This window comes from Suricata suricatta, chromosome 15, assembly GCF_006229205.1.
Source record: "Suricata suricatta isolate VVHF042 chromosome 15, meerkat_22Aug2017_6uvM2_HiC, whole genome shotgun sequence".
NCBI classification, from domain to species: domain Eukaryota; kingdom Metazoa; phylum Chordata; class Mammalia; order Carnivora; family Herpestidae; genus Suricata; species Suricata suricatta.
This window is the reverse complement of record NC_043714.1, coordinates 9,420,769-9,434,316: the sequence shown is the minus strand read 5'-3', so window position 1 is coordinate 9,434,316 and position 13,548 is coordinate 9,420,769. Positions and strand designations below refer to the sequence as shown.

Sequence of the window (13,548 nt, the reverse complement as noted above, 5' to 3'; positions counted from 1 at the left end):
CCACAGGCTGCCTTAGTTACATTCCTTCCAAATTCAATTTAAAGTTTTTTCAGAGTGCCTCTTTCTCGTAATACTGTGATTTCATTTGTAGCCTAGAAAACTTGAAGTGCTACCCAGTAGAATTCTCTGCTTCAGAAATCTTTCCTTTTCTGGAACTGTCAAACTACACGTGTCTGTTTTGTAAATAACTTCTGTGTTCCTGAGGTGTTAGGACCCCTAATACTAGAAAACCAGTTCTTCTGAAAAAGCCACTCTCTATTATTAATGCAAACCATCCTAAAGGTTTTGAGATTCCCTAAAGAATTCTGGAAGTCCTCCCCATGCATGGGAACTCTGTAATCCAGGAGGATGCTTGAGGATGGAGCCCAGCCCCCACCTCCACCCACCCCACGACTCACCCGTGTGAGGCGTTTCTCCAGCCCAGCGAGGGCGCCCTCCAGACCCCTGAACACCCTCAGGCCGGTCCACACACTCTGTACACATTTTGACTTTCTTTCTTATGTGTGGGAGGAAACTGAGCATCTGGAATTGGCCAGTTGAATAAAAACTTCCTAACTATACTCACAAAATAAGGAGAATGTGAGCATTAATGCGGGGGGGGGGGGGCTCACAAGATAGTTTCACCATGTTAGGGATTTGCTAATTATTGCAAATAATTAATGCCAAACCATTTGTATTTCAGGCTTTATCATCTTGTTTGCTCTTGCCAGGGGACGCCACTGTCGTCAGTTCTTCGTGGGATAACAACATGTATGTGTGCGTGTGCTGCTCGGGTAACCCTGCGTGGCACAGCTGTCTTTGTGGGCGAGGGGCAGGGGCAGGTCTTTCACTGGGGACGCACTGCCTTGTTTTCAGAAAGGAACAGACACTACGTAAGGATAGTACTAGCGGCTCTGAGCATTTGTTTGTTTTTTTTTAATGTTTTATTTATTTTTGACACAGAGAGAGACAGAGCATGAGCAGGGAGGGGCAGAGAGAGAGGGAGACACAGAATCTGAAGCAGGTTCCAGGCTCTGAGCTGTCAGCACAGAGCCCGACGCGGGGCTCAAACCCACGAACTGTGAGATCATGACCTGAGCTGAAGTCGGAGGCTTAACCGACTGAGCCACCCAGGCGCCCCTGAGCATTTGAATCTAATAATTTCTCCAGCTGGACTCTGTTTTCCTCTGTGTGTTAAACTGAGGTGAAAACACAGATGAGCCAGACCTGGAGATCTCTAATTTTAAATTCGGATTTTGAGTAATTTGGCTTAATAACAGGACAACAAGCAAATTTGTAATTCTAGTGGGTCTTTATAAGTACAGAATTAAACAATACAATATTCCTTGAATAGGTGTTTAGGAATCTTAAAATTAAGCTGGAATGCGTTTTAAGAGCTCTCATTATCTTGTATGTTAGCTATTTTTATTCTATAGCATTTGGAAGACGCCAGGACACGTTAATGGGACACGACGACGCCGTTAGTAAGATCTGTTGGCATGACAGCCGGCTGTATTCCGGATCGTGGGACTCCACAGTGAAGGTTTAAATAGAATTTCTAACTTAAAACGTTTGGATAATGCGCGTGTTGTAAACAATTGTGTTGTTAACGTGTTTAGTCACTTCCCTGTTTTTCACAAAGTGTATAAGTGATATATAAAGATACTGAAAGTTAATGCCTGTTTTTTAATGCTAATTTATGGTGGAGGGAGAGAGAGCGCGCGAGTGCATGCAAGCATGAGCAGGGGAGGGGCAGCGAGGGGCACTGAGCACCCAGAGATGGCCCTGCACTGCTAGCAGAGATCATGTGACATCCTGACCTGAGCCGAAGTCGGAGGCTCGAGGGACTGAGCCACCCAGGCGCCCCCGCCTGTGGTTTTTAAACGTGCGCACCTCTTAATAGGAAGCTTTCATGATTTTTGTTCTGTGCGCTCAACCAGGGGGGTGAATGATGGGGAATTCATGAGACCCAGTTACAGAGAAATACAGTTGGACTCCTGAACAACACAGGTTTGAGCGGCAGAGGCCCACTTATACGTGGATTGTTAGTGACTATATACACTACTGTAAATCTTTCATGATTTCCTTAACATTTTATTTTCTTTAGCTTAACTTATTGTAGGATTACAGTATATAGTATGTATAACATGCGAACGTATTAGTCAGCTGTGTATGTTACTGGTAAGACTTCTGGTCAACTGTAGGCAGTCAGTAGTTAAGTTTGGGGAGAGCCAGTTATAAGTAGATTTTCAAGTGCATGGCATGGGGGTCAGAGCCCTAACCCCCGCATTGTTTAAGGGCCAACTGTATACAGTAGCAGTCCTCTTACCTCACACTGTTAATCAGTCAAAACTAGCAGTTAATCAAAAAATGTCAAGCTAAAGTGGGGAATCATGAAAAGAGAACGCATTTGAGTTAGAGTCAGAACATAGAAGCGCACGTTCACGCACCTTCTGTTGATGTGGGGCCGCCTTTGCCTTGGAATCCTACCCACCTGTCTTGCAAAGACCACACCAGCATTCATCACCCTTAGTTTCCAATTCGCATCTCTGTAAAAAGAAAGCAAGAACCTACAACTATTAGAGTTCCTTCAAGAGGTTTTCAGGATTTCCCCTCATTCGTACAAATTTTCTTGGCCACACCAAATTTTGGTAATTTTTTTGGTGACTTGCCTTTCTGGGTCTTCCCGAAACATGGACAATACAGCCCTTTTGCAGTCCGGTTTCCATCGTCCACAAGAAGACTAACAACAGCAAGTGCAAAGGATAGAAAGAAACAGACACGGGTCCAGTGGACCCTGGGCAGGTGCCTGTGGCAGGAACAAACGCGTGGGCGGTGCAGGAAGGGGCCAGAACTTCACAGCTTTATGCTGTTGGCAAGTAGGTGGAATGGGAGTTGGTTGGTCAGGAGCACTTTTCTTGGATGTGTGAGAAATGTCTAATGTCTGTGTTCCGCTGTAGGTGTGGTCTGGTGTCCCTGCAGAAATGACGTGCCCCAAAAGACACCAGTTTGACCTGCTGGCCGAGCTGGAACACGACGTCGGTGTGAGTGCCAGTGACCACAGCCTCAGAGGCGGAGCCTGAGGGCGGGGGGCAGGGCTGTTCCGGTCTTGCCTGTGCTTTCATTTGTTTTGCTTCATCTGATTCACTTGTGGGAGGAGAGCATGGGCTCCCGGGTCTTTTTGTTGACTCGACTCTTGCGTTTTTTTCCTCCAATTTGCTGTTTCCCTGAGAATTAGCTCCCCTCCAGTTTCTGAGCCTGACAACAGGATCCCCTCGAACTATTTGGGGCAACAAAGTATGCCCCGTCCCCTTTCATGCTCTCTGACTCCGGAGCAGAAGGGTCTGTCTCGCATGACACCCGCCGACAGCCAAGGACACGGACCTGGGGTCCGTGGCGGCCCAGGCACGCATGACGCAGGGCAGAACCAGTGCTAGCACGTGGGTCCCTTCGCGGTTCCACTGCCCTGGGTCACACCGCTGCTGCCCCCACTAGAGCGCCTGGGACTGCCTTTCCTCGGGCTGGTGAATTGACCTAATTGGTGTGGTGGACAGATGAGCTGAGGTTCAGAAATATTTATGGAGTATGTAATTCTAGGGGGGCATGGAAATACAACCTTGAGAGATCCCCATTTTCCCAGATCCCTCAAATAACATGAGTCGCCTGTGCCTTAAGTCACTTGTTGCAGTTTATTAATTCAGAGAGATTCTGAAACTGTCAATTTTAGGCTATTTAAAAAAATTTTTTTTAACATTTACTTTTTGAGAGACAGAGTATGAGTGAGAAAGGGACAGAGAGAGTGGGAGTCACAGATTCTGAAGCAGGCTCCAGGCTCTGAGCGGTAGCACAGAGCCCAGTGCGGGGCTTGAACCCCATGAACCAGGAGATCATCACCTGAGCTGAAGTCAGACGCTTAACTGACTGAGCCACCCTGGGCCCCAATTTTAAGCTATTTTAAAACAGCACTGCGTTTACGCTAGCAGTATTTATTGACTAGCATGTGAAGGATTTCATTTCTCAGTAATGCAGCAGGCGATGCTGAAACGCACCTGCATTAGGCTTGTCAGTACCCTGTCCGACAGAGCCTCACCCGACCCACGTCCACGCAGGTGAGTCAGCCTGGGGAGGCGGCTCACGGCCGTGATTCTAAACGGAATGCTCTGTTTTCTTCCGTAGGTAGACGCGCTTAGCTTGAATGCTGCGGGTACCATGTTGGTCTCGGGCACCAGGGAAGGCACCGTGCATATCTGGGACCTGTCTGTGGCCACCGCACTGCACCGGATCCCGTGCCATTCAGGGACCGTGTGTGAGGCCGCTTTTAGCCCAGGTAGGATTCACCTTTTTAATACAGATGACGCTGGGGGAGTCAGAATTACTGCTTTGGAAAAACAAGAATGTGAAAAGAAAACTAGGCTGCCAATTAAAGCAGCTTTGCCTGTGTCTAAGGCTGCTTCAGGGCAGAACCCGGCCTCCGTGTGCCACTCGTACCTAGAGCAAAGCTAGAGCGGACATTGTTCTTGATCCATGAGCTCACCAGACAAATTGATTTGTCACATGCAAACGCCTCCCACCAAGGGGTCATCAGCCCGGTGTCTTAGAAACCAACATTTCAAGCAGAGGAGAGCCCTTGGTTGAGTACAAGCAGGTAGCGCAGGGGGAATGAGAGTGAGCTTATGCCAGAGAGAAAATGCCAGAACAGTCTGCAGCACGCTTCTGAGGCTGTCACCTCTGTGCTTGACCTCGTATTGCAGACGGTCGCCATGTCCTCAGCTCCGGCGCAGATGGCTGTCTGAACGTCACCGATGTGCAGACGGGAATGCTCATCTCGTCTATGACCTCGGACGAGCCCCAGAGGTAGACTTCCTGGACTGACTAGTGGGTGCGGACGCTCGCCAGCAGGCTCGCGACCATGTCCTTCGGGCCCGCTCCTCCGGATGAGTGAGCAGAGGCCTGTTTCTAAACCACTCTTGCAGGTGCTTCGTCTGGGATGGGAATTCTGTCCTGTCCGGCAGTCAGTCTGGTGAGCTGCTGGTTTGGGACCTCCTCGCAGGCAAAATCAGTGAGAGAATCCAGGGCCACGCAGGTAAGCCAGGATGCGCTCGACTGGACCTTTCTTCCTAGAATGCTGAACTCACACCTGCTTTTCCCATCAGGAAACACTCTCTTCCCAGGCAGGAAACACCCCATGCCCTCCTGTCTCGAATGTTCCCCACCAGCGTCCTGGTTGGCTGATCCTACAGGACTGACCTTTATGTTGATAGACATTTGACTCCAGGAAGGAAGCTTTTGCATTGACTTCCACGTGGAGAATTAAAAACCATAGGAAAAGCACAATGTTTCTTTTTAAATGCATGCCCAAAGTTTTTTAAAAACCTGGAAACCACACAGAAGTAACCAATTTGAAGACGACCGACCTTCCTCCCACCACGGGCTCCCCAGCCCCGTTCTCCTCCTTTAAGGACCTCCTCCCAGGTCTGTCCCGGATGCGTGCACTCTCAGGACTGAGAGATGGAAGCGGTCCGCGTGTATTAATTATTCTGCCCTTCCCCCCACTTAGTATCTTTTGGAGATTCACGGTTATGCTTACATTTGCATGCTTGCCTCCTGGTCATCTCCAAGATTTGTGGTTTTTAATTCTCTTTTCTAAGGTTGTCTGTTTACCTTTCCACTGTGACCAGTGACTTCCCCTCTGTCATTCAGTTACATGGCTATTTTTTAAACATAGTTCTAAATGTCATTCTCCATGTACTGGCTTTAAATAACATTGGACTCCATCCAGTAAATGGAATTTGCAACCTTACACCAACTCCTTACCTCTTCCCTTCTTGTGTGTCCTGCTGTTGTCGGTGTGTATATTTGCACGCTGTTCTGTACCCTTAATCCTGTTATTTCAGCTTACATTTAAGGGTTTCTTATTCCTCACAAGTTCCTTGTGCCAAGCAGTTATTTTTAATTGATACACCATTTCCAGCACGAGAGAAGACAGCACAGTACGTAAGAGCAGCTGCCGGGCCCCCGCTCGGCCTGCTGCCTAACCACCGGCCTCTCCCCCCAGGTGCGGTCACGTGCATATGGATGAACGAACAGTGTAGCAGCATCATCACAGGAGGGGAAGACAGACAAATGATGTTCTGGAAATTGCAGTATTAAGTGCCTTTTCCTCTCTCGAATGTTAAGTCGAATTCTATTTAAATGTATTTTTAAACCAAACTGAAATGAACTGGTGAATGTGCAATGATGGTAATTACAGGTTTTACCACACGAGGTGTGTGTGGCTCTAAACCTCCACAATCATGGGGCCCCACTGAGCGCCAGTGGCGGTCGGCCCAGGATGCTGGTGGCCGGAAGGCAGGTTTGAGGGCGAAGAAAAGTAGCTAAGAGACACTGAACTGAGTTGGGAGAACCTTCAAACAACAGTGAACTCCAGATTTTCCTAGAAAACGGACAGTATTCTCGGCTACTTCCGAGTCACTGTTTTGTCTTCCTTACCTACGAATCGCTGCCCACGGGGTTTGGGGGTGTGTTTTCACAGAGCGGCTACTTTGTCCTCAGATTCTAGGAACCTGGGGAAGGATTATCAGTTAACAGTAAGTTTACTGTGTACAGGATGGTTTGTTTCATTATAGCTATTAAATGCTCATCTTTTCTACATTAAAAATATTTTTCTGTAATGAGAGTAGTTTTCATTTTCTTAAATCATTTATTACCAAGGCCAGTACTTTTCAAGAACTTTAAGTATTGGTCCTTCTAGAAGAACATACTTCGTGATGAGAATGTCATTCGTACATTTTTGCCAACTATCCTCAGTCCAAACCCAGAGAACAAAACGAGGTAAGTAAACCAGTGTGCCTTTCTAAATTTCAAACAAGGTAAGCCGTAAAGCAACAGGACGGCCTTTCTTTTATATTAAAGCTCTTCTGTAATCTTTAAAACACTGTCAGGTCTCACAGGTATGACATGGGGGAGAACCGGGTGCGCGGGGGGCAGCGGGGCCAGGCTCCCAGGCGGGAGCAGCGCTGACAACCCCACTCGGCACGGAGTGCTTTCCCAGGGCCCCCGGCGTCACCTGCTCTGGGAGACCATGCCCACGGGCCCAAGGTGTGACCTTCATGTGCCTGTTTTCTAAGTCGTGTGCAAGTTTGGTGAAAACCACTGACAGTTTCCAAATGATGCACTAAATAGACTAAAAGGTAACTTTATTTGTACATTTTTAGTTAAAACGGAATAGGCATAAACCAAAAAACAGGATAACATGTCACTGCCACTCAGTTTGGAGGGAGGGGTCAGGAAATGGAACAAATTACCTGGAAGACATCCTAAGGCCATCCCGTAGCTAGGTTATACAACATTAGAGTAAATGACAAAAGTGGGTATTATTCCACTTAATCTACAAATGAAAAAAGAGTCGAAAGTTTATCCTATTTGGTATAAGAATTTTCACATTTAATATATAGTGATTCATTTCTCAGAAAGTAAGATCAGTAACTTTTGGAAGAAAGACATCTCCACGGCACAATGACTAGAAAATCTCGAACGCAACTAAGCAGCTGAGCGGCGGTTCCCGGGGCCCCAGGAACTGCTCTGGGTCGGGTGCGCTGCGGTTTCATATGAACTGCATTCTGGGTCTTAGAAAGGCAGCAATAGTTCTATTTTGGCTTTTATTCTAGATGCTGAACACAGTTAAGGCGACAGTTCAAGCAGAGAGAGTAAAGGTAGTTACAATTTGATGATGATCAACAGTCTCTTGCAACCTACACTGTATAATGCTTCCATGGAATGAAACCAGTGTACTTAATTGGTGTTTTACACACACGCACGCACGCGGAACTAAAAAACCATCAAAAGCAATCATTCTACATGTACTATGGTAACACATTAAAAATGCAATCACACCACAAAACTAAAGTGTGAGCAGCGCTACTTGACACACGGGATAAAGGTGAGTCATTCTAATACAGAGCTAAGCCTGCTTCAGTCATTCTAATCACAATGGCTTGTAAAAGCATCGGGTTCCCAGTAGAGAAACTATTCTATGAAAATCAGTAAATCTGTCCAGAGTTTCACATCTGTAAAACCAGGATAAGGCTACAGCGATCCTGAAGTGTTAACAAGATACCGATCCAACAGGTAGGACTCCCAGCCACAACGGAGGAGGAAGGTCTTCAGGCAGCATATGCTCTCCGGCTCCTAGAAAGCTCCATGTGCATAATGTAAAGTTAAGTTGCCCAAGAAGTAAACTGGAGAAGCTCAGTGAAGTTTCCATTGTGCCAGGACGTTTAAACCTCAGGAATGGCGTGATCCATCAGGCTTTTCATGATGCTTGGTGCCATCCTACGAGAGAGTTTATTAATACTGAGGTTTGGGCTGCTTTTTTCAGAAAAGCTATGCTGGTCCAAGAAACTCGCACTCAAGCCTAGCCTTGTCAGAATCCAGTGGAACTGTGGGGACAGGGAAGGTCTTTTTAAGGAGTTCGGATCTAAGAGTCTCAGGTAATCTAGTTCACAAAATACCCGACATGAAAGGCTGGGAAAAGTTAGATGAGATACAAGCGAGTCCTTGAATATTAACACCAATGACTAAAAACCAGGAAGATGACAGCACTGCTGTGAACCAGGAGGGAAACGGGAAGGGAGAACCGATCACTGGGTTAAAAGAACTCGACAAAACGAGTCTTGACTCCAACTTCCTTCTGTTTCTACCCACACACACACACAAGTTTATTACAGTATTATGTTTTTACTCTTTTAGATCTTACTTCCATAGGCAAGTATGACTCTGAAAAAAAGGATCTAAGCTGACTTGGCAAAAACAGCAAAGAGAAGCCAGGATTTTCAGGGTTCTAGGGAAGGAAACACTGGCTGCCACCTCGACTCCCCCAAGTCAGCTGTCCAGTCTCACTTCCTGAGGCCCCGGGCCGCCCCGACCTGCCCCTCCCCCCCAGGTGCTTTCACAGTAGAACTGCTGCTCCTAACTCCCCGCAGGCACGTAGCTCTCTACTGAGCAGAGGAAATGCGGGCAGACAGCCACACTCAGTGTTACTGGAAGCTGAAACAAAAGCCTGCCCACTTCTGCTCACGTGCCTCTCTTCTACAAGAAAATGCCAAAATGTCAGAAGCGTACAGTGAATTTTACTCCACACTTGGGAAGCTGTGAGGGGTCATCCTTACCAATTCCTGACTTAATTAACTTCGGATTTCTACATAAACACCATGTCATCCCTTAGGTAAAAGAACCACGATGGAGGAACTTACATAAGCACCGTGCTTTCTTTTAACTCGCATCAGGTTTACGTATTGTCAACTTACCGTTTAATAATGTGCTCGAAGACAAAAGCGGGCATGATCGTAACAGTGACCACAGACTCGGACGTTGACAGTATGTCTGCAATTTGAGAGTCCTGTTAAATTAAAAACATGTAATGAAAATTAATTCCAAGGCTTTATTTAATGAAATGAAATTATGTTATTCTTGGTAAATATGTCCGCATTATGTTTTGCTACTGATTCTAAAATCTGACGCCCGATATCTGGTATTTTTTTCCTAGCTTCACCAAGTTTAATTCTGCAGAATCGCAATTTTATAGATGGTAACAAACTGCTGAGTAAATACTGTAGCCGAAGAAACATCTTTATCACGACTTCAGATGAAATAATTTTCTTCACATACAGGGCTTCCCACACCCCCTCAGTTAACTGCATTCTGAACCAAGTTTATGAAATGAGCAGGTCTTAATGAAAACCTTTAGCCCTTAACACAGTCTTAGGATCGGTGGAGGGACAATGTGTACTAATATAAACGGAGACCATTACTCATTTCCTGCCATTTCCTGGTTATAAAAAGCTAAGCAATCATTCCTTCAGAACATCACCCAAACCCTCAATGCCCACACCTCCACAGAATTCTAGTTCAACGGCCCTCCGATCACGGCAGTCAAGGCCTTGGCTGCAGGAACGGGAACTCTGGAGACCAGTCCAGGTAAGTCCTTCGGCCTGAGAGCACGGCCAGGGTTCCAGCTCCCACAGCTCCCCAGATTCCGATTTATTTTGAAAGTCTACATGCAAACACCACTTAAACGAAAGGGAAAGGGAGCTGCTAAAATAAGACCACAGCACAAGACACAAGTTCCGTCCCCTACCTTCAGCCCAATGACATTCTGCCCGTTGACTTCACAGATGTTATGTTCTGTGAGAAGACCATTTCTGGCTGCAGAACTGTCTTTCACTATGGATGTTATCTTTCCATTTTTAAAGATAAAGCCAACATGTCCAGTACTATCCTTATGCATGGTAATTGTCCGTTCAAAGGGCCTGTAAACATAATGGGTTAAGTGAAAAATTGAATTCTTCCTACTGGTCCAAATTACTCTTCGAAATTCTCCTTAGATATAAAGTAAACATGGTGTTCCATCTGCAAATTGTCTACTAAATACCTACCGTCTGATAGACTAGAAACAAAATTAAATAAAATCTAAGTTTAACCAGAAGCTAACTGTAACAATGGGACGTAGGTCGACCCTTAACACTTGTGAAGGGGCAAGAAAATCGAGGCCCGTATTTCATGCCAAATGTTTATCAACTGCTTAATGTAACACGCTACGTTCCCACCTTGACAACTAGAGCTTCGTAACCACCCGAAAGGCCAGATTTGGTTTTTATAACTCCCACCCCAACTCGGGAGTTCTGCGGGGACCCTGGCATTGTCCATGCCCAGCCTGTGCTGGATGTCTACACTGCAAAGTGAGGCAGCGATACCACCGTGCTGGCGTTCGCAATGTTCATTTTCTACGATCTACAGAGAGACACAGGAAAGTAACTTCTCGGAGGATGCATACAAAACCAGAATGCTCTAAAGATTTATTTAAGAAAAATCTGCAAGACAGACAACTGCAAGACTGTAAGGCTAATCAATACCATCTAATGTTTTTCTGCAACACAGGATCATATCCACAGAATCTTAAAAGCCTAAGAAAATGGAAAATTAGGCTTGAATTTCCATTTTAACCATCTTGTCAGCTTACCGGTCACGAATAGTCATAGTAATCTTCTCTCCGAAAGCCTGTTTGAGCACCTTATGTGCCTTATCAGAGCTCCAGCCCGCACAGTTCTCTCCGTTGACCTGGAGTACTTGGTCCCCAAATCTCAGACCAACCAAAGAGGCTGGAGAGTTTGCCTGGACCAGCTGAACAAATATACCCTGGAGAATAAGAAAATAACTTTAGTCATTTACCACTGCTATGACAGGGTTTAAAAATGCTGAGAAATTAGGAACCAACTGTTCAGGTTATGAATCTACCCTAGCAAAAAAAAAAAAAAAGAAAGAAAAAAAAAACTACATGTGTGTGTATATATATGTCATTACTCCCAAAAAATAAACTGAAAATTTTATTAAGGTAATGACCCCAAGAAATAAGGCAAAAATGTGAAATCTCACTAGTAATTTCTACCTCAAATCATGACCCACATGACCAATCAATCACCCCCTTCGTTTTGGAATTAGAAGTCTAAGGAAAACAAAGTAGGGATTCTAGAAGTGCCTGGGTGGCTCAGTCAGTTAAGCATCTGACTTCAGTTTAGATCATGATCTCACAGTTCATGAGTTCGAGCCCACATCATGCTCTGTGCTGACAGCTCAGCCTGGAGCCTGCTTCCGATTCTGTGTCTCCCTCTCTCTCTGACTCTCTCAAAAATAAACATTAAAAAAAATTTTTTTAATGACAACGTAAGGTCATATCTCTCCTTTAAAGCTGAAGGCCTCCTTAACCCACTTGCTAAACTATGGATAATCAAATAAGATTAAGATTTATTTAACAGCCTAAAAGGTAGGTACATTCAATACCACTCCAATTTTTATAAAGAATCCAATATGAAACAAATACAGAAAACTCAAGTATAGTCAACAAAGAACTAAACCCACATGGATACTTGTACTCCTAAAAACTCTCAATCTCAGATGTTGAATATTAACAAAAAAAAACAAGTATGGGGCACCGGGTGGGTCAGTCAGTTAAGCATCCAACTTCGGCTCAGGTCATAATCTTGTGCTTTACAACTCTGAGCCCTGCATCAGGCTCTGTGCTGACAGCCTGGGGCCTGGAGCCTGCTTCAGATTCTGTGTGTCCTCCTCTCTCTGGCTCTCTCTCTCTCTCTCAAAAATGAATGAGAGTAAACTTGGCAAAACATGAAAGCATCTACAAAGCTAGACTGTTTCTCTACTCTTAGGCTGCGTCAGACAGAATTCCTGTCCTGCATCTTAACAGTTTACATTAGGAAAATCAGGCAGCACCCTGTAAAATGGTCAGAGCAGGGAGTTTTGGCCAAATGGCGAAATCCGCTGCAGGGACAAGCGCAGTGGAGACGGGCCTGCGAAGAGTATCTCGTCACTTATGACGGAGGAAGGGGCAGCACACGTGGCTGAAAAGGAAGGGAGAGCAGTGCAGTTGGAGCTCCCCGAGGAAGCACGGCCCTGTGTTGCGCACAGACTACCTGGGTGCCAGGCCGCCAAGGCCCTGGGCCCCCTGGACGGGCAGGCAGGGTCGGGGCTTCCTGCCAAGATCAGCCTGGGCCACTCACCCGGGGTGCAACACTCGTTTTCATTATTAATTTCCATGTGAGAAGGTTGGACACACTACTGGTAGTAACACGTAAGACGGATAAGAAATCCGAGATAATTCCTAAAACCATGAATTGGGGCAAGGACCAAGCTTGTCCTTAAACACCCGAAACGCCTCCCCAGAGAGTAACCACCTATTGAATTTCTTCAGTACAGTGAGGGAAGAAGTAATTACAAGAGTAAAATGATGACTGCCCTAATTAGAAAAGCATTTTTGCTCAAAAAAACGACCTATTAAATTCACACTTAAGGATGGAAGTAACACACTTGCAAACTCACTTCACAAGTTAAATGATTATTTTAAAACTACACACAAGACCCGACTGTCACTGTCAGTCTTAACATCTACATAGGTCCTGCTTGCATGTCCTCACTTTATCCGTAGAATTGGAATACATGTAGACCAATGAACTTTATTCCAGAAAGGAGACCCATGAAAAACTTCATTTGAAGTAATGAGGCACCCGCTCTGCCTCTTCAGAATAGAGCGTCTCCAAGTGGGAAAACGTAAGTTAGCAGATGTGAAATAATCTTGATTATAGATGCAACGCAATTAAAACATACGCTGTGTAAATTACTCTAATACTGCACTGAATACCCCGTAAGCTAGTCTGACAAACCGAAATATAATGAAAAATACTTACATTATCTATTGATTTAAGCCTGAGCCCAATCTTTCCGTCTTGATCCTTACACAGAATGACCTCCCGGATCCCCTGCTTAATCTCTGCTCTACGAATCCCCACGTCGTTCCCGGTCACCGGAGCCACCATGTAGCCCACACTGGAAGGTCTGGCCACCAACTGTTGACAAAAACATGTACAACATGTCAACACTTAGACACGTTCTTCATGAAGAAGGCTAAAATGACAATTAACTTGAATCTACTCAGTTGTGGTTTCCCAAAGAGTAATCTGCATTCTGTTTCCTTCAAATAAACGGATTTACACAAAAATGACC

The 13,548-nt window shown here is 45.5% G+C and overlaps 2 protein-coding genes across 4 annotated transcripts in view; one reads left to right on the top strand and one right to left on the bottom strand.

Annotated features, from left to right (window-relative positions):
* The window catches only part of NSMAF (neutral sphingomyelinase activation associated factor), a 48,059-nt gene extending 41,409 nt beyond the window's left edge, over positions 1-6,650 (top strand). For all 3 annotated transcript variants that reach the window (XM_029923542.1, XM_029923541.1, XM_029923543.1), the window contains 7 exons: positions 683-750; positions 1,399-1,522; positions 2,940-3,023; positions 4,156-4,306; positions 4,731-4,833; positions 4,953-5,062; positions 6,035-6,650. In XM_029923542.1, coding sequence (XP_029779402.1) covers positions 683-750; positions 1,399-1,522; positions 2,940-3,023; positions 4,156-4,306; positions 4,731-4,833; positions 4,953-5,062; positions 6,035-6,129 — 735 coding nt within the window. In that variant the 3' untranslated portion in view covers positions 6,130-6,650. The remainder of the gene's footprint in view (positions 1-682; positions 751-1,398; positions 1,523-2,939; positions 3,024-4,155; positions 4,307-4,730; positions 4,834-4,952; positions 5,063-6,034) is intronic.
* A 508-nt stretch (positions 6,651-7,158) lies between these two features.
* SDCBP (syndecan binding protein) overlaps positions 7,159-13,548 on the bottom strand; it is a 36,226-nt gene continuing 29,836 nt past the window's right edge. Inside the window, exons 5-9 of the mRNA XM_029923544.1 lie at positions 13,233-13,391; positions 10,997-11,172; positions 10,115-10,286; positions 9,285-9,376; positions 7,159-8,310 (exon numbers count right to left, since the gene is read on the bottom strand). Coding sequence (XP_029779404.1) covers positions 8,256-8,310; positions 9,285-9,376; positions 10,115-10,286; positions 10,997-11,172; positions 13,233-13,391 — 654 coding nt within the window. The 3' untranslated portion in view covers positions 7,159-8,255. The remainder of the gene's footprint in view (positions 8,311-9,284; positions 9,377-10,114; positions 10,287-10,996; positions 11,173-13,232; positions 13,392-13,548) is intronic.